Genomic DNA, 20,925 nt, shown 5'->3' on the forward strand with positions numbered 1-20,925 from the left:
ACGAGCGTGGTAACCGGGATTAACTAAATGGTTTATGAGAAATAAAAACATAATAACCTTTTTTTTAATCTTGTTTTTTTTTTTAAATGCACGTGGTAAAAATAAAACTAACCTACTTAGATTCGATTCCATTTTTCCAAGTATTTTGTACGAGGTTCTTTCCAATTCTGTTAATACCTAATACCCAGAAGCTCCTTGTATTTTGCAAAAAAAAAACAGTTGAACTAAAGTTATAGAATCAAAAATGAGATTCTTCGGGATTCAATTGTTTATACGTAACATATAACACGATACATACCCATTGAAAAAGTTGCCACTCTGTATAAAATGAAAGATTTTTTGAAACTACCTACAACTGTTTATTTATGTTTTCATAAACCTGTCGAAATTATTTGATTGACGACGTTGTATGGGACACCCTGTACTATAGCCCGCACGGAAGAATCTTTTTTTTTTGCCTGTCATCGTATCCATATGATATGGCGAGAGGGATGGATTTTTGACAAATGCGAATGAATAACCGTAGTTGGGCGAGTGGTATGTAATGTAATTGTAACACTAACCGCCTATTACCGGTAAAGTCTGGTTTTGCGCGTGGCAGGGGGACCAATACGATGTTTGTAGGAAGCAATTGCAAAGGATACATTTGGAAAACTTTTATACTCTTTGCGTGCGACTTTATAATCACATTACTAACTCTGCGGTAAGTTCCCTCCAAGTTGCGTACAGCTAGGTCGTAAAAGATTACATCACTTCTACACTTTTAATCCGCCGTTCAAGTAGGTAGAGTGCAAACTAGCTAAGAAGCGGTCCTACCTGGCAACAAGTCGGCACTAATATTGTTCTGTACTATATTGCTTGTACTATGATTCAATAGATTTAAGTTGGCAGCATAAATAAAAATAATTACATGGTCATATGCGATAGAAACAAATTGCCCTTACTGTGGTGCCAACGCGATTGGAGTGTTAACTAAATTTTACCTCCAAAAAATGATTTTACGAAATTTTTTACAGAAGTAGTTATTTATAGACGCGAAAACTTAGCCCATATTTATGAAAATGCACTTTGTTATGATGTGCCGCGCAGGCATTCCTTGGGATTAGTATAAAGCTGAATGGGAGAAATGACTTGAAAACCTCGAAAAGCTATCATTTTGACCCAAGATAATTCAAAACTGCTACATAAGGAGAAATATTGGCATTTTAATAAATTCAAGATACTGCATTACATTTATTATTTAAAAGGTCATGCTTTGTGTCCTTTACTTAATTTTTAAACAATAACATTACGGTTTATGCTTATTATAGTGAATAAAATAACAAACCAAATCTTATAAATTATAAGTATATTTAATTTTATGAATCAACATCTGGCAGAAATATTACATAATTGGTAATTTAATTGTTGGCGAACTCCTCTTAATCAGTGGTTCCTTACAGTACTGCTCGAAACAATTCTTTCTCTTCAATAACATAATTTGTTGTGCATTTTTTAAATAAACATCAATACAAATATCTTTCTCCTAACGAAAACACTTCCAAAACATACATTAATTACATTGTAAACTGTAACAGAGTAGAATGTACTTACAGCATCATCCAAATAGAGGAATCTCAACAACTAACCAGCTTATTGTCATTTTTACCCAACACCTACACTAGTTAATAAGGCTTAGAAGGGACCAAATCATAGTTTAAAAAAGGCCAAAAGCAAAAAGAAAATTCTGAAACACCATCAACAAGCGGTTGTAGTGCAAACAACAATAAATGTGCTCTTCTTCAATTTAAGATAAACCTCTACTTCTATTCTTTATGTATGGTTGGCGGAAATAAAGAATAATACCAACCACTGAAAATAAAGTAGTAGTTATTTATAAAAATACAAAGTATAAAATAAAAGAAACAAGAATTTAAATAAATATTCTTGTGGTATTTTCTTAGTAGGTTTGTAGCCTACCTACAGCTGGTACGGAGGTAACGATAATGAATCTGTGGTAAATATGTAACCAAAGACAACAATATTTTAAATTTGTATTAGATATGTAAATTTGGAGCTTTAGAACTTTGTTTTCTTTATTAATTCGTTCATCCTTTGGTGATCTTTATGTTTTAATCCGCTTTGATGTAAAAATGCCGATTAAATAGTCAATGTCGAGACATAAAATTAAATAAACACAAAACCAAATACTGTAACCGCAATATTGTTGCTTTCTTCCTTTAGAAGTGATCGTATCTTTTACTCCCTAAAAATGTTAATGTACATTTTATAATTTTCCAGGATATTTGCTTTGCACGGTTGAGGTCCTGCAATCTAAAATTAAGAGACGCTTACGTACCGATCTAAATTAGACACGGGGGTGTGCATGCAATAAAATCGTTTTAGAATTTCGAAATTAAAGGTAATTATTGAAAGTGGGCAATTGGATTAATTTGAAAGAATCACCTTTTTTTTAAGGTCTTATCTTAATATCTAAGTATAAATAAATATTGTTAACCCAATTGCCTACTTTTCCAAAACAGTACTGTCATTGTCGCTTGTGGAAAGTATATCATAATATATACTAATAATATAATAATAATAATATATATATATATATATATATATATATATATATATATATATATATATATATATATATATATATATATATATATATATATATATATATATATATATATATATATATATATATATATATATATATTAATGGTATACTGTGTATATTATTTAAAATTTTTCTAGACCTTTTCTTCCGACTTTACATTGGGTATCAGAAATATATTCTGCGTGTGTCCTATTTTACATTACATATATATACTGGGTATCTCAAAGAAGTCTGTTCAATTTTCTGTCATATTTTTCAAACCTACATTAGTGCTAAAAAAAATGCTACCTGGGTTTGATGGTTTAGAATAACCGTAACTTTTTTTGTGAAATAATATGTGTTTCCGTACATTACACAATAATAAAAACTAAAACATCTGAAGAACTGATTACTTTTTTTAACAGGCTTAACTGTAACATTTTCCCTTAGAAACTCCTTTCCTTGGCTAAAAAACTCAAAATTGCACTGAGAGAAAAATTATAATCATAATGAAAAGGCACCAAAGGTAAAGCGGTGCATTAAAAATGCATGTTAATTTATAATTGTTTTTTTATTTTTTACCATCGAATATATCGGAAACGGAGCAATGTCAAATCAACGAAAAGAGATCTATAAAAATTTACGTACAGGATCATAATAAAAGAGAGTTAACCGCACAAAACTTTCACGTATTTTTAAAAACTTCACTAGAATGATGAATAAGCTTATATATAATAAGCTTATTATTATATACAGGGTTTTTCACTTAAAACTCCGCACGACAATAACTCCAAAACGAAAAGAAATATTTAATTTATGTAAAAAGTAGTCAAAGTGTGGGGTCAAGTAGATATTTCTTAAAGTTTAAAAAATGCGACGCCTGCAAAGAGCTGGGCGTCGCGACGCGTCGAAAACTTATTCGATTGCAGAGACTTTGGAAATACGCGCATACAAAAGTACATATTATTTAAAAACTTTTTTGTTATTTACTCAAATTTATTTACTTTACCCGTTTCTAAGTTATACCGATTTAAAGTAAACATTTCTTGATTAATAAAAAATGTGATTAACGCTTATTTTTACAAGTATGCCATGAATGTTAGTTACTATGGCAACCATTGTTATCGCAGTTGTTTTAAGTACAATTACAAACAATAGATTTCAACTATTTTAGTATGATTTTATTTATTATTTTTTATCGATTTAGTTCTGATAACATGATAAATAAATGAAAAAACAGTAAAATACCTACAAGTTAATAACCAAAATTATTATTGCAATTAACTACATAAGACATTTCAAAAATTTTGTTCAAAATTATGTCCATCTGCTCGAACACAACTATCAAAAACTTTTAACAGATGAGCTTGGGTCACTTGTAGGAGAGTCCTTCTTGTGATAGCGGCACACGCTGCACTAATTTTGTTAATGAGATCAGCCATATCTTCGATAGGTTCTTCATAGATAACGTTTTTTAGGTAGCCCCAAAGAAAATAATCTGGTGGTGTAATGTCCGGGGACCTCGCCGGCCACCTCTCTCTTCTCGGTTCAAATACCTCGTTACTATTTGGGCATTATGTGCAGGCGCTCCATCCTGCTGTAGCCACATATTCATTCTAGTGTCAAGAGGCACTTCTTCTAATAGTTCCGGAAGTGTAGTTTGAAGAAATCTTAAATAGCGATCGGCATTTAAAGTTCCTTCGTAAAAGTAAGGTCCAATAAAGAATCCATTTAATATGCCGCACCAAACATTGATACTTAAAATTCGTTGGTTACCTCTTTCTGTAATCCAACGAGGATGGTTTTCGGTCCAAAAACGACAGTTGTGTCTATTAACGATTCCATTATTTTGATATCGACTTTTGTCGCTCCATAAAATTTTCGAGAGAAAATTTGCATCTTGGCTATACAAATCGGACAATGTCGCTAAGAAATACATTCTTCTAGCATAATCGCCTGGTTCTAGTTTATGAACTAGTTTACTTTTGTACGGGTGAAAAGAGTTTCTATGTAGAATTCTCCACGAAGAACTTATGGTAACACCGGTATTTTCTTTTATCTCTGACAGGAATATCTTGGGGTTATTATCAACCTGCTGAATTATAGCAGCAGTATTTTCATCATTTGTAGCCGTCCTGTTCCTATCTCTTTTAGGTTTTATGAAGCTAAGCTCTTAAGTTTTTACATAAACTTAAAAAGGTTTTTGCATCGGGGACTCTTCTATGCGGATAACGCCGTGCGTAAACTCTTTTTGCTTCTCTACAATTGCATCTGCATTCTCCAAACACCAGTAACATGTCTACTTTTTCCTCATTGCTAAATTGCACCATTTTCACATAATAATTCTTAGTTTTTTTTTAACCGAACAAATTTGGATATTTCTCGTGAAAAAATGTGACAATTTTTTGATACAGCAATAACAACTTACGTTTGTAATTGCACTTAAAACAACTGCGATAACAATGGTTGCCATAGTAACTAACATTCGTGGCATACTTGTAAAAATAAGCGTTAATCACATTTTTTATTAATCAAGAAATGTTTACTTTAAATCGGTATAACTTAGAAACGGGTAAAGTAAATATGTTTGAGTAAATAACAAAAAAGTTTTTAAATAATATGTACTTTTATATGCGCGTATTTCCAAAGTCTCTGCAATCGAATAATTTTTCGACGCGTCGCGACGCCCAGCTCTTTGCAGGCGTCGAATTTTTTAAATTTTAGGAAATATCTACTTGACCCCACACTTTGACTACTTTTTACATAAATTAAATATTTCTTTTCGTTTTGGACTTATTGGCGTGCGGAGTTTTAAGTGAAAAACCCTGTATATAAGAATTTATAAAGAACTGGCAATCTCTAAACTGGAAATATTCGACACCAAAATATTATGACTGAGCTTAACATGCCTGATACAACAAGATTTATACTTCGGGCAAGATAGTAGTTGACTGGTTAAAGTCAACATTCATAACGATGTCCAAAAAAAGCCAATGCCTCTCGACTATCGAATGATCATTCTAATAGCAACTAAATGTCTCCAAAACCAAATCCGAGCCTTCTCGAAAATTGTCACTGACGTACATCTGAGTGCTAATGAGAAGTTGATTGAACAAATGGACTTAATAAAATAAAACAGCTAGGAGCGAATACCAACTAACCAATGTACCCTGAAGAAGGAAGTCTTGTCGAGAAAAACATTCATCACGATGAGGGTATTTTTCACAAGATTCTATAACTTTTATGTTTTGCTTTATGATCTTTTTCGAGATGTACAAGGCTTTCATTTATATTTTGACACCCACCTACACAGTTTATTAAAGGGCATAGGCAAAAGCTTTTTATACAAAAGTTGTATGATTTTTCCTTTATTATCTTCTGAACGTACCAATGAAAACAAATGTGCGGCGCAAGTGTATAAAAATTAACGACACACTTCCCACCCCTACATATTTTTGCCAGTACAAAAATAAGATTCAGCGACTTTGATATTGTCAAGAAATGATCCGAAATCTTCAAAAGTATAGGTATTTTTTTGAACACAATTACTTTTACTGACGACGCGACCTTCACTACTGCAGGGATGATCAATAGGAAAAATAAGTATTATTGATCCATTGAAAATACCGGGGGCGTAAGTCTTTTTATGTTTGATGCATGTTGACTGAAATTATTGGAGCAGTAATTTTTGAGGGGATTTTAACGGATAATAGGTATTTGCACTTGCTTCAAAATGAAGTAGAAAACCTGCTAGAAAATATATCTATTCAGCAGTCTATTAACCTTGTAGGTAGAAACGTTGTATGAGACCAGCTTTTGCATAAAAAGTTTTTACCTATCCCCTTTAATAAACTCCGTAGGTGGATGTCAAAATAAAAATGAAAATCCTGTACATATACAGAAGAATGCATTTATGGGTACAAAAAATCACGAACAAAGAAGTTAGTTAGTTATTGGACACTGTAAAAGAAAGAAAAATGTAGTATCTGGATTACATTACGAGGAACGAAAAATGTGAATTTCCGAGGATGATAATAGAGGGCAGAGTGCAAAGAAAGGTCGATAGGAAGACGCCAAAACTCGTGGCTTAAAGATTCAGGAGGGTGATTTAATCGCTCAACAATAGAAATATTTCGGGCTGCAGTTTCCTGAACCACAATTGAAGATCTCTTGTTTAGAGATTGACCATTTTTTATAAATCTTATAAACACGTTCTTCATTAATAACATTGAATTAAAATGCAAACGTGTGTTAGTAGTAACATAAAACAAATATTTTTCGTACTCGCAAAACGAGTTGCACCCTCATCGAACTAACCAAAATGTACACTGTGATAGATAGACGAAAGCGTGCACACAGCTTTATTTCGGATGTAGCTCTCGCACTAGATAATTAACAAAATCGCTGTCGATCATAAATCAATAGAAAAATCTACCCTTCGATTTTTGTTTTCAGACGCGCTTTTTTAGTACTTTCTTCACCAGGACCGCCCCGCCACTACTGCAGGCTTTAAGTCATTCCGAATTATCGAATCTAAATGGAAACAATATTCGCAGTCACGTGTGAAACCACGTGACACACTCCGACGAGAATTTTAGAATTAGAGAAATATTAGTTATAAGTATTTATTATGCAACGCTCGGGAATATGAAGATATTCGCACGGGGTCCACAATTGTACAGGGTGACCCAAATTGGACACTTTTAACCACGTTAGTTCTTGCAAGTTTTGTTCTTGTAAAGTAAAAAGTTGCTTTGATAATATTTTTATAGAAACGCAAAATTTTCCATAACAAAAAATTTGCGTCGATTTTTTAAAAATGCGCATTTTCCAAAAACACTCTACTTTGATATCTGTGTGCAGTTTTTACTATTAGGTGTTTTATGAAAATTGAGCCCCAGACATTAGTTTTCGTCTATCTCCTTTAGAGACGGGAGTTTCCCTTTAAAAGGGTCGAATTTGACCACCGTGTACAGCCTGTCAAATTTTCTTTGTTGTTACTATGGTCGATTTTCTTGAAACAATACATTTCAGCCCTTTGCATTTCAATACCCTGTACTGTAATCAGATTATGGAAACGAAATCATATAGATAATTTTACGTAGTAGCGTACTCAGATTTTTGGTAAAAAATAGAATTTTAAGATACAAGCTAAGCTAATTTTCAAAATTTAGATTGCGCTTTTTAGACCCTATTCAAAAATATGTAATTGCCTAAATGTGTAATTTTAAATATCCTTACTTTATTCCCTTCAATGTATTATTATTGTTTTTTATTATAATCAGAAAAAATAGAAACTACAGAATACAAAAAATTATTAAAAATGTATATAATAGGCTATGCAAAAGTCTTGGATCAGAAAGCAATATGAGGCATGAACTGCTATGACAATAATGTAATCTAGAATACTCTTTTCTTAAATATATTGTGTACATAAATATATAGTAGTAAATATATATTTTTTAATTCTCTATTAAAAATTCTTTAATAATTTTAAATCGCTTTTAAAGAACGTTTAAAATGTTCAATAGACTGAATACACTGAATTCTGGATTCTACGTTCTATACGGTCATCGCCGTGAATGCTCAAAGACTAATTCGTAAATTATGGAAAAAATTTATAATTTTTTATATTAAATTAAAATAGAAAACAAGTATATTTTCTAAAATATCAAAATATGTGCTTATTTTAAAATATATATATTTGGACAATTACAGAGTTTCGAAAAACATATATACCAGTCAAATTTAAAAAACTATACAGAGTGCGTCATTAAAATTATATATTTTACAAGAAATCTGAGTACACCTTTGGATTCTATGCAAAAGGAGCCCGTTTCCATCATCTCCTTAAGTTACAGGGAGTTTAAAATATACAGGGTAAATGACTAAATTTTCAGTTTCACCTGGTATTTTGGAAACAAGGCTAGCTACGATTGTTTTGAAAATTCCAACTTTTGTTTCACGAAAATTGAACACAATATTGCAAAAACCTGATCTCTAAAAAATGGATACAGTATAATAATATACAGTAATAAAATAACGAGAACCATTTGTATCTTACCTATCTTATATTTCGGGAATCCACAATTACCTGTCTCCGGGGTGCCACAAAGTACCGTCTGAGAGTAAAGAGCGCGATGGGCAAATATTTTGAACTACGCCGGAGACTGGCTCTTTGGATTTTGTTAATGTTGACAGTTAAAATAATTTTTTTTTGCCAGATGAACGTTTTGTAAGGGAAAGGTGGCGAGAGGTAAACAAAGCTCACACGATGTTATTTAAACTTATTTATTTATTTAAGCGGGGTATTATTTTTATTATTATTATGTTTATTTACCCCAACCACTTTAAATTATAGTTTTTAAATAAAAATTTCAAGAAAAACAGAAAAAATGACGACGTAGAATTTTTAATCTTCGTATTTGCGTTTTTTGTAAAAAATAGTTAATGTTGCTGTAACTCTTCTTATGAAATTCTAGGTTCTGCTTAGATTGTAGATTTTATTAGGAAAGCGTACAATGATGTCACTGTTTCTTGACCGAAAAAATCGTCAAATATCTATCTTCATTTCGTTTCGTTCTAGTTCCTGTTCCGTAACGAGACAACACAGACGAGAGAGGGAATGAAATACTTTTCGCTCTGGAAGCAATGACACCACTGTTTAGTTTTCTAATACTTCTTCTTGTAACAGTTATGCGTTCTTGCCCGTGGCAAAGCATAGCTCAAATCTATTCTCGGATCAACGTGAGGTTTTCTGAAACTTTAAAACTATAAACCCCTGAAAAATTGCCAAATTTGCTCGAGGGGTAAATTGATCTAGTTATTTTCTTTCTATAGTGTTGGTACACATCCGATAGAAAGTGCCCAAATTTATATATTAGCTAGTAGTGGTTATTATTTTGCGATCTTCTGTGATGTTACGTATAGGAACTCTTTTTAAACCGTCATTATTCATCATGCTATTTTTATTGGTAATAAAGTTACATTATAGGAAAAAAGAGAAAATGCGATTAAATTAAAATTAAATGGAAAAAAAGAAAGTAGTTTCCGAAAAAGCGGTAATACATTTTTTTTAGCGCAGCTTAACAATGGATATAATAAGAAAAAATTGATGTTTGTTTATTTTCTAGTCAATATCTTATTTATTGTTTCTAAATAAAGGGAAAGGGTCGACAAAATATATTGACGTTAAAATAGACGTTTACGTTTTTTTGTTTACTTGAACTATCTTTTATAGTTTCTATACGCACGGTTAATTAGCAAAAATGTAAAGTGTAAACCAACGATTATTTTTCGGCTTCACGTGGTTAGTTTCAATATCTACTGGCCATTGTGATGAAATATTAGCAATTATGTTTATATCAATTTGATCGATAGATTCAAATGTTTCAAAGCAATAAAAGAAATTAAATTTTTCTGTGTGTAGCTACGTGAATTTTGTGGGTTATATTGATTGGAAATCGCACAACTTTTATTAATTAATTAAGTATTATAGACCTAAAGCTTATAAATAAAAGACGATTTTCAGGTTATGAGTTTCCTTTCAAAAATATGTATTTCCTAAAACGCAAAAAAGTCAACAAAGAATAAATATAATCAACACTTGTACTCTGGTTGCGGAAAACGACTTTATCGGTACCAAAAAATCGACTTCCTCCCGCTTTCACAAGGAACAATCCGGAATCATCTGGTATATAACCGGAGCGTATGACAAAAACAGCGGGGCAGGCAACACTTAAACACTTTAAAACTTTAACCAAACATTTGAGTAACAAAAACCACACGATAGAAATCCATACCTAACCTTGGGACTAATACCACGGATTTTACCGGGTGCGAGAGAAAGTTAAATTGCGATGTTCAATGCTCACAACAAAATGCACCAAAGATCTAATTATCACAGAATTTTATTCGATTTTTAGAAATCAGCTAAAGGTACTAGCCGATAATGGGGTCTTGCCTACCAAACCAACTAACTAACCAAATTGGTGCTTATGTTATTTTCCCCAAGTCAAATTCCACAAACAACTTGTGTGCCCAAGTGTCATGTTCTAAATACAATTCACAAATTTATTTTCTGATACTAACACATGTGCCCGTTTTACTTGCCATCTCAATGTTTAATTTACTTTTCCTTTAATGTTGAATAAACGGATGAATCCATAAATGCACTGAATCAACGAACTATGAAAACCATTGCAAGCTTTCCCAATTTTACTTTCCAACTATAGTAATATTGTATTTGTCAGAGGTAAAATTGCCAATATTTGTGAAAAAAGTCACAGTACTACTACTACCAACCAACCAGTTTGTATTATAACTCAGTGTCGTTCGCATATCCAGGCGAAACATCTATGCCTGGAATCCGTAAAAAGGATTCCCCCTCTTAAAAAAAAAAAAACATACACACACACACACACACACACACACACATACCAACGAGTTAAATGAGTTCGTCCAATCTAAGGTCAATATCCACAAGGAGATTAAGACCAAGACGACCAGCGTAACGAACGCCCTCCAGAGATTCAAAAAACTCGATGAAGAAACATCAGCCAATTCGTGAAGAACGCTGGAAAAAAAGAGGTGACTGAGTGGCAGAATGTTCAATCCAAGAAGGAGAAGAGGAGGCAAAGCAGAGACCAGCTTACAAAGGAATCGACAAAAAAGCTCAATCCGGAAACAAAGAGAAAGAAACCGCGAAAATGGATCAGACCAGATGCTCTTATCATCCGTCCAACAGAGAAGGTACAGTACGCCGAGATCTTGCGTCGAGTTAAACAGGATGTTCCTGATGAACAGGTCCGCGGTAGTGTACAGAAGATCTATAAGACCAACACTGGAGATATGCTAATTACTCTTTCGAGGAAAAGCACCGACAAAGGCCAAACATTGAGAAAGACTATTGCGGACATTCTGAAAGAAGACGACAAAGTAGTCTGTAAAGGGCCACAAGAGACAATCGAAATCCTTGACATTGATGACGACACTACAAAGACGGACATCCAGGCCGCCCTTCAAAAGGAAGTTGGAGATAGCTGTAAGATATCATTAGAGGCAATCAAGATCCGTAAGACCTATAGAGGTACTCAAATCGCTACAGGAACCCTATCAGTAACTGCGGCGTGGAAACTATTAGATGGAAAAGGCAAAATAAGGATTGGCTGGGTCAATTGCCGAATAAGAGCAATTAGAAGACCAGTCCAATGCTTTAAATGCTGGCACTTTGGACATATTGGACCTCAATGTAAAAGCCAAGTAGACCGGTCTAAACTCTGCATCAGATGTGGACAAGAAGGACACCGTGTCACTGACTGTAAAAATTCTGCCAATTGTGTAATATGTGCTGAACAGCAAGGAGCGAAGGATGTGGTTCATCATGCCGGCACCCACAGATGTCCAGTATTTCAGGAGGCGCTCCAGAAATTGACAAACAAACAAACATGAAGATACTGCAACTCAATCTCAACCATTGTGAGGCGGCGCATGACCTGCTCATGCAATCCGTACGAGAATTAGAGCTAGATATAGCACTAATAACTGAGCCGTACAAACATCTGAGTAATCAACCGTGGGAATCTGACAGCACATCTAAAGCTGTCGTTTCGTCATGTGGCAAACTTCCTTTCCAGAACGCAGTCGACAACAACAATGCAGGCTTTATAGCAGCATCAGTAGAAGGCATCCGCTTCTATAGCTGCTATGCACCACCTAACCTCTCCATTGTTGACTTCACTGATTTTCTGGATCGATTAACCGAAGATGCGAAGAAGTACCATCCAGTAGCGATAGCCGGAGACTTTAACTCATGGGGAGTCGACTGGGGTAGCAAGCAGACTAACGCTCGAGGTAAAGCACTACTAGAGGTCTTTACTACCCTAGATGTAGTTCCACTCAATAGTGGTGACACGCCGACCTACACCAAAGGCGACGCAAGCTCGACTGTAGATCTCACGTTTGTCAGTAGTAGCCTTGCTAAAGGTAACAACAAATGGAAAGTGTTGGACATCTACACTGCCAGCGATCATCATGCAATATTCTGGGAAATATCAAGCGACCAGAACCTCAGGAGACAAATCAAGAAATCTAACAGCAATGGTTGGAAGGTAAAATCTTTTGACTCAGAAGCATTGCTAATAGCTTTCGATAGCGATCCGATCAACACTGGATGTGCGGAAGAACAGACGAAGAACCTGCAGCAGCAGAGTGACACATGCTTGTGATGCCAGTGTGCCTCGTAAACGTGACACAAATTCAAGATCTTCGGTGCATTGGTGGAACGACCACATCAACAGCCTTCGTAAGGAGTGTCATAGAAAAAGAAGAATCTCTCAGCGCGGCTATCAACGGCCCAACTCAGCAGAGTTAATCGCAGAGTACAAAAAAGCGCGTCGTGAACTCAGTAAAACCATCAAAGAGAGCAAAAGAAGATGCTGGAAAGAACTTATATACGAGGTAGACAAAGACGTGTGGGGTAGACCTTATAAGGTAGTCATGACCCATCTGAAAAAGCAATAAATGCCATCACCTACGTGTCCTCACCTCCTTCAAAAAATCGTCACTGCGTTGTTTCCACAGCAACAAAATATCGATTACCAATTGGCTCCAGGTGAAGTGGACGAAATACCATCTGTCACGGAAGAGGAACTGATGGAGGCCTGTAACCGTGTAGGAAATAATAAAGCTCCGGGATTGGACGGAATTCCTAATATTGCACTGAAAACCATTATAAAGGCAGCACCGACATTATTCTTAGACGCGTACAATACCTGCCTAAAAGAAGGGATTTTCCCAAAGAAGTGGAAACAGCAACGACTAGTACTGCTTCCGAAAGGAAAAAAGCCAAGAAATAGTGACAAGAACCATGAACGTTATTCTCGACTCATGTAACGCTTCTATGCCACGACTGAAAGTTCGGCGTGCACACAGACCGGCATACTGGTGGTCACCGGAGATAGCAGAATTACGAAGAACATGCCATGTGCTACGTTGCCGCGCAACGAGGGCTGCAAAACGTTCACCCGATCAGGAACTGTATGTGAACGAGTACAAGCACGCAAAAAAAACCTTGAATAAAACCATCAAAACAAGGAAAGCGACGCTATGGAAAGACTTATGCAATGACCTCAACAATGATATCTGGGGTAAAGCCTACCAAATTGTCACTAAACGACTTGGAAAAGCTGCACCAGAAGCGCCAAAACCCCCCTCCGTGATGTATAGCATCGTGGCGCAGCTGTTGCCCAAACACCCGCCGCGGAGGAAGAGACACTATGTTAAAAGTGGCGAAACGACTCCCTTTACTACCAAGGAACTGCAAGACGCGGCAAAGACCATCAAGGTAGGAAAAGCACCCAACCCAGATGGCATTCCAGCTTCGTTTAGACCACTCTGCATGCTTGACATCGCTGGGAAACTGCTCGAAAAGCTCATTCAAGGCAGGCTTCGAAACGACATTGACCGTGTTGGAGGTTTTGCTATCAACCAATACGGGTTTCGGAAGCTAGATCGACGATCGACGTGATTCAGAAGGTGATAGAGACTGCAAGAGAACATGGTCTGGTAGTCTCAAAACTCGCAAAGTATGTTTATTTCTAACATTTGACGTTAAAAATGCCTTTAACAGCGCGAATTGGGGAGATATTCTGGACGCCCTAGAACATAAATTTGATATAGAGTCAGACAATCTGGAAATGGTTGACGATTACCTCGACGAAAGGACGCTAATTGTAGAATCGACGGAAGGCCCGCAGGAGCACGATATAATGGCCGGCGTGCCTTAGGGCTCAATCATGGGGTCCCATCTATGGAACGCAGACTATGACGAGCTCCTGAGGATCCCGCTGCCGCAACAAGTGGAACTTGCGGGATTTGCGGATTACGTTGCGGCTACAATAGAAGTGGACAGTGTCGAAGAAGCAGAACTATTAGTTCGGGAGACCACTGACACCATCGAAGCCTGTCTTGAGAAACACCACCTGACACATGCCAAGCAGAAAACAGAGATGGTTGTACTGACTCGACAAAAATGGTTCCCTAAACCATTCACCGTAAAGATGGGAGGTACAACTTTGACGTCAACGAGAGCTTTACGCTACCTAGGGGTAATGACGAAAAACTATCTTACCGTGAACACCTTGATAGTGCATGACATAGAGCTAGCAAGACGGTATCCAGCTTATCAAGGATCATGGCCAACACGATGGAACCTCGAACCAAAAAAAGACGAGTCCTCCTCGAAGTAGTTCACTCAGTGCTGCTCTACGGAGCAGAGATATGGGCGGACATCCTAAACCAGAAAACATACAGGCGCAAAATAGCAGCAGTGCAACGGAGAGGCGCTGTTAGGGTTGCCTGTGCATACCGCACCGTCTCGGAAGCGGCAATACTGGTCATTGCGGGAGCAACGCCTATCGACCTATTAGCGTGTGAGAGAGCCAAGCTCTATGACGCTAAAAGGAAATGCGACAACTTCAAGGAGGCAAAAACAAGGATAAAAGCGGAAACCCAGCAAGAGTGGCAGGACCGATGGACGACGGGGGAGACGGGCAGATGGACGGAGCGTCTGATTCCAAACATCAATGTCTGGCTTTCTCGGAAACACGGGGACACAGACTTCTATCTGATCCAGCTAATGACGGGACATGGACAGTTCAACGCTTATCTTTTTAAGATGGGCTTACACAACACCCTTATGTGTAAGTACTGTCCTGATAAAATTAACGACGCCGAACATACGTTCTTTGAGTGTGCTCGGTGGAAGGACTATAGAAGTAGCACCGAAGAGATCATAGGCGCCAGGTTCTCCCCCTCAAGTCTAGTGACGTCTATGATCGAACAGGAGGGAAACTGGTCGGCTGTTGCAACCTACGCACAGCGCCTTCTGAAAGATAAAATTTCAGAAAGGGACCAGTAGCCAGGAGTAGGCGCCATGGGGTGCAGCACGGACTGGATTGATGTAATGCTAACGCGGTTCCAATCCAGTCCTTCCCGTACCATCTGCGGGGAGAGGGGAAGAGGAATGTTTTTTTAGTGGGTAAAAATCTCCACACTACCGCCTATCGATATCTGCCACAAATTGGGCGGCAGAGTTTACGATGACGGTGTCTTTTGAAGATTTTTTTTTCGTACCTCTTTACAAAAAAAAAACACACACACACACACACACACGTTTCTATCGGTGTCTTGTGATTGATATTTAGGAATTTCTAAAATGTCTAAACAATCACTATCAATCTTATTACGAGCAAGCATTATAATTTTGGTACTCCTATTCGTTCTGAAACAATCTAGAAATAGAACAGAAAAATGCCAAAAAATCACAATTTGAAATTTCCCCCTACTGGAAGAAAATTATACGTACCTACCTATTCGTCTTTATACTTGACGCTTGCTACACTCAACGCACACCAGAACTGGCGAAAATAACCGAATAAGTATATGATTAAAACAGATTTGTATATATTTTACCCTTAATATTGATGCCAAGATGTGTGACGCTCTAGACGCCAACAAGTATCCATACAATATACTCAATGTAAATATACACATAATCTTCGGTAGCGCCGCGCACTGTCTACGCTAGGAACTAAAATATACTTTTCACGTTTATTCAGTGATAAATATGGCGTCTTCGGATTATTCGTTCAATCGGCTTTTCATGGTGTAACAGTTGCGTTGGTAATGTTAAAACATCACACAAACAAAAACAAAACATTATGAAATTACATTCACTAGAGCGTCAGTGTGCACGGAACGTCAGTATATTGACGCTCTAAGCTTTAGCCATGTTTTAACATTGGCAACCCAACTGTTACGCAGTGAAAATCCGATTGAACAAATAATCCGAAGACGCCAATTTGTCACTAAATAAACGTGAAAAGTATAATTTAGTTCCTAGCGTAGACCGTGCACGGCGCTACCGAAGATTATGTGTATATTTACATTGAGTATATTGTACGGACACTTGTTCGCGTCTAGAGCGTCACACATCTTGGCATCAATGTTAAGGGTAAAATATATACAAATCTATTTTAATCATATACTTATTCGCGGATGAAGCGTCATTATTAACTTATATTATTATTTTGGTTATTTTCAGCAGTTCTGGGGTGTGTTGAGTGTAGCAAGCGTCAAGTATAAAGGCGAATAGGTAGGTACCTATTATTTTCTTCCAGTAGGGGGATTTTCTAAATTCTCGCGATTTTTTGGCATTTCTCTGTTCTGTTTGTAGATTGTTCCTTCCAGAATGAATTGGTGTAGCAAAATTATTATGCTTGCTCGTAATAAGATGGATAGTGATTGTTTAGACATTTTTGAAATTCCTAAATACGAACCACAAGACACCGACAGAAACGAACAAGAGCGATTTCTACGTAAATGGTGTAGTAAGTACACAGGTTTGTATGCGTGTAGGTGTAGGCGTGTGTGCGTGTGTGTATGTGCGTGTGTTTATTTACGGTCCTAATAGATAAAACTTTTTTTACTGGAACACGCTGTATATTGTTGCATTTTTGGGTTGAATAAAACATTCAGGAACTTTTTTTTATTAAATACATAAACATTTTTGTTGCCAAATTAAGAAATTTGGAATCTGTAAAAAACCGTTTGTTAGTTTTCTTCTTCCCATGAACTTATTTTCTAATGTATTTCCAAAAAATTTTATGTCAAAATATTACGAAAAAATTGCGGGTTACAACGAAATTGTTATCGGCAAGCAAAACAAAAACATTTTGAATTTTCTCCATCACCGGGTGACTCGGTAAATAGTAAATTTCAAAAAAATTATAGGATGTGCTATTCAAAAATTGAAAATTACATTCTGCCGAAAAATTAAAAGTTTTGCCGATATCAAATCAATGTGAAATCGCTATTTCAAGGCCTTTAAAAGTTATGGCGTATTCCCACTTTTATATGTCACCCGCATATTGAAAAAAATATAGAGAATTATTTGGTTTGTGTTTTTAGGTTTCAGTACTTTGTAGCTTTTTTATTTTGAACACAACAAATTGTTATATAGAGAAAGATAGAAAAACCCCAAACCTTGAAAAGTTATTTGGTCTTTTATTTAAATAAAGCGGATAGCGGAAGCACACTCAAAATCATGTAAAACAAAAATTTTGTATTAAAATTGTATACAGAATATGACAATGTTCCTACACCTATATATATAAACAGGTAGTAATAGATTTTTAATTTCCGGTGCAACCGTTGCATTTAAATCCAAGTGATGGATTTGAATATCCCATTTTGTTAATCCCCATAGCTTTCAACAAAATTATCATCAAACTTGTGCATTTCTGAATTTTAAATTATTGTATTATTATTATATTGCATAGTTAAATAAATTCAGAATGCACAAGTTTGACGATAATTTTGATATTTTACATAATTAATCAAAAAGCAAAAAACTAAAATTGTTGGAAGCTATGGAAATTAACAAAAATTTTAAAATCGCTAAAATTTTTATCTTTCCCGTTTGAAAAGTAGCCAATTAATTCAGTTACATACATAATAATTATTTTGTTTTGTAGATACCGAATACCGATGGAGAAGAAGCGGCAACTTCCATTGGTTCTGGACAAAGCTTAAATGAAATCACTGAATCCAATCCATCACAAAATTTAGGATAGTTTAAGCAAAATGGCGAAAGAAGGAGAGAAATACAGAAAAATGACTTTTGTATGTATTGTGAAAGTTATGTATTAAATTTTGCTCGACATGTATTAGGGGCACATAGTGTTGAAAATAGCGTGCAGAAAATTATCTCTTTGACAGCTAGAGATCCCGAAAGAAGAAAATTGTCGAATTTCTTAAGAAGAAGGGCAACTTTCTAAATAGTAGCGTGATTTAGAAGCAATTAGAAAACAACAATTTAGCCAAAAAACATTAACCTGCACAAACTGTAAAGGTTTTTTTGCCTTAAAACAGCTTTGGTGTCAGGAAAAAATGCATGGGATCATCGGATAAATTACACCAAGCGAAAGGACAAAATTTGCTTCTTGAGAATCTTAGTATAGACAAAAAATTAAGGACGAAGTTTCTCCCAGAATGCGACCAGATGAAATATCAATGGTCGCTAAAGGTGATATACTTATTTGTGCTTTTGGTAACAGGTACTACGAAGTCATCGAGAAAAATAATGTGTTAATGTAACCTCCCGTAAAATGAGGGAATTGACAAGACTATTGATTGAAATTAAGAAAATAAAACCATCAATAAAAAATTTGTTTGAATCGCTCAAGCCCGAAAATGCCACACTAATAATAAGTTATCATGAAATAATACATAAATTAAAAAAATCAATTAGTAAAATTACAGACTAGTGTATAAATAGTGAAATTTGCCATCTAGGGTGGTCCGTAATTAATGCGCTAAAAAGCAATCGAAAGCGGTATTTTACTTGTGTGGTTTAATTATTGTAATATATGGTCTCAAAACTTTTGCCTAAAATTTAGATGTTTTAAATATATATGGAATTTTGTTTCCATCCTGTACCTGTCGCGTTTTTTGCGTCGGATGTTCCGTGCTCCGTGAAGACGATCCGTAAGTACGCGAGCGGTACGACCGACGGAGCGTTCTTTCGGCTTTCCGGAAGCCTGGACCTGTTCCGAAACGCAATTCACTATTAGTTTTTTCTCCCTTTTTTAATCGTCAATGAAGAAATGAACACATTCACATTAATATTAGCGTTGACTTGCATAAATTAAAGTAAAATATTTTTACCGCTATTTTAAAACGGAATAAAAACTAACTTCAACTGATTAATTTGCCATAGGGATAATAAAAACATTTGTTAGTAAATTGCATCACTTGGTATATACTCAAATCAAATTAATAATAAAAGTTAATGACACAGCATTGTTGCCGATTTTTTGTGGAGATGAGTGATAAAATAGCGTCATTATAACTCATAACTAAACTTTAAACTTTGACACTCAGTGAGCGACATTTTCCTAGAGCAAGTTTAGCTCAAAATGATTATTTTGACGAGTTTAATTAAGGATTGCCTTTTGGTGCATCATTACGGGCGACCTTAGATAACTGAAACGTGTCGAATTACTGAATCGTTCATTTCAAAAATCCAAAATCAATAAATACACTAAATAATTATTTGCACCAACAAAACATTCCATTTTTAGTTGACTAGTTTTTAGTGTTTATAAAAAATTATACTTTTTGATTGTTGTGTTGTTTGAAGTGAGCAATTCAACTATAAAAAGAAATTTTTATAAATCTAAATATATTCCAAATAATGGATGTCCGAATTCCAGAATGAAAATTTTAATTAAAATTTAAAAATGTTAAACCCGATTTACCGGTTTTCACGTTATATTTCTAAAGAACTTAATATGTGGCCAGGGATGTTTTGGATATGACGAACGACAAGTGTAAGATTGCTTTCGGATTCTCACATTCAAAAAATTACTGATCACATATTAAAAGTTTTTAAGAAAAATAAAGTCAAAACCGGATTTACCACATGTCCAAAAATGTCTTCTATCCGACAAAACCAAGTTACGTTTGTTCATACCCTTCCTTTAACTCCTCCACCCCTCAAACAATACATAAGCGGTATAGAGTAAATAAAATGCGAGCCAGTTTCAGTTAAGCTCGGAAGAAGCCAACAGGATGATGTGGTTTGTGGAATTTTCTTTGAAAATTTATTTATTTTTGCTAAATTTCATTTTCAACACTCTGTGTAGTAAAATATTCAAACATTCTAAAAAAAAATTTGAGACCGTTTTTCATCTAAAAATTCAACTCTTTCCTTTTGACAGATAGATTAGAAAAATTCGTAAAAAACAATTGAAATGCTTCCACACCAAACTAACCAAAAAATGAAAATATCCTACGGACTCGAAAAACTCTGATCCACAATGTCATGTGGAGCTATTTTTTAACTGGAGGTCATATAAATACGTTACAAGTGAACGTCGAGAATATCTAAAAAATTTAGGCACTTTTTGCGAGAACAAATGCGGCAACGCTGGTGACGCTTTAAAAGCGAATAAGTATATGGAAAATCGTATACCAGTGACGCCCTAATGTATATCAAGTGTACTGGCGCTATATGGCGGGCTTTGGGAAGGCTATACGAAGGTGACGCTCAAAGCATGTTACCCGTCCAAGACGCTCTAATTATATTGGGATGTATATATATATATATATATATATATATATATATATATATATATATATATATATATATATATATATATATATATATATATATATATATATATATATATATATATATATATATATATATATATATATATATATATATATATATATATATTTAGCTTTTGGTTCTTGGGTTATAGGTCTTTGTA

At 35.2% G+C, this 20,925-nt stretch overlaps 1 protein-coding gene across 5 annotated transcripts in view; it reads left to right on the top strand.

Moving 5' to 3' along the window:
* LOC132708167 (putative phosphatidate phosphatase) overlaps positions 1-20,576 on the top strand; it is a 54,067-nt gene extending 33,491 nt beyond the window's left edge. Inside the window, exons 6-7 of one of the 5 annotated variants that reach the window (XR_009619862.1) lie at positions 625-2,401; positions 7,043-7,070. Coding sequence is in view for 3 of the 5 variants with exons in the window: in XM_060680306.1 (XP_060536289.1) it covers positions 7,043-7,153 (111 nt within the window). In the remaining 2 variants the exon portion in view is untranslated. Of the gene's footprint in view, positions 1-624; positions 2,402-7,042; positions 10,136-18,123 lie in introns of those variants that run through there. The other 4 variants (XR_009619861.1, XM_060680308.1, XM_060680307.1 and 1 more) reach the window with 4 other exon arrangements.
* Positions 20,577-20,925: the final 349 nt, after the last annotated feature.

The sequence above is a fragment of the Cylas formicarius genome, unplaced genomic scaffold (assembly GCF_029955315.1).
Source record: "Cylas formicarius isolate icCylForm1 unplaced genomic scaffold, icCylForm1.1 PGA_scaffold_10__41_contigs__length_53128322, whole genome shotgun sequence".
NCBI lineage: Eukaryota > Metazoa > Arthropoda > Insecta > Coleoptera > Brentidae > Cylas > Cylas formicarius.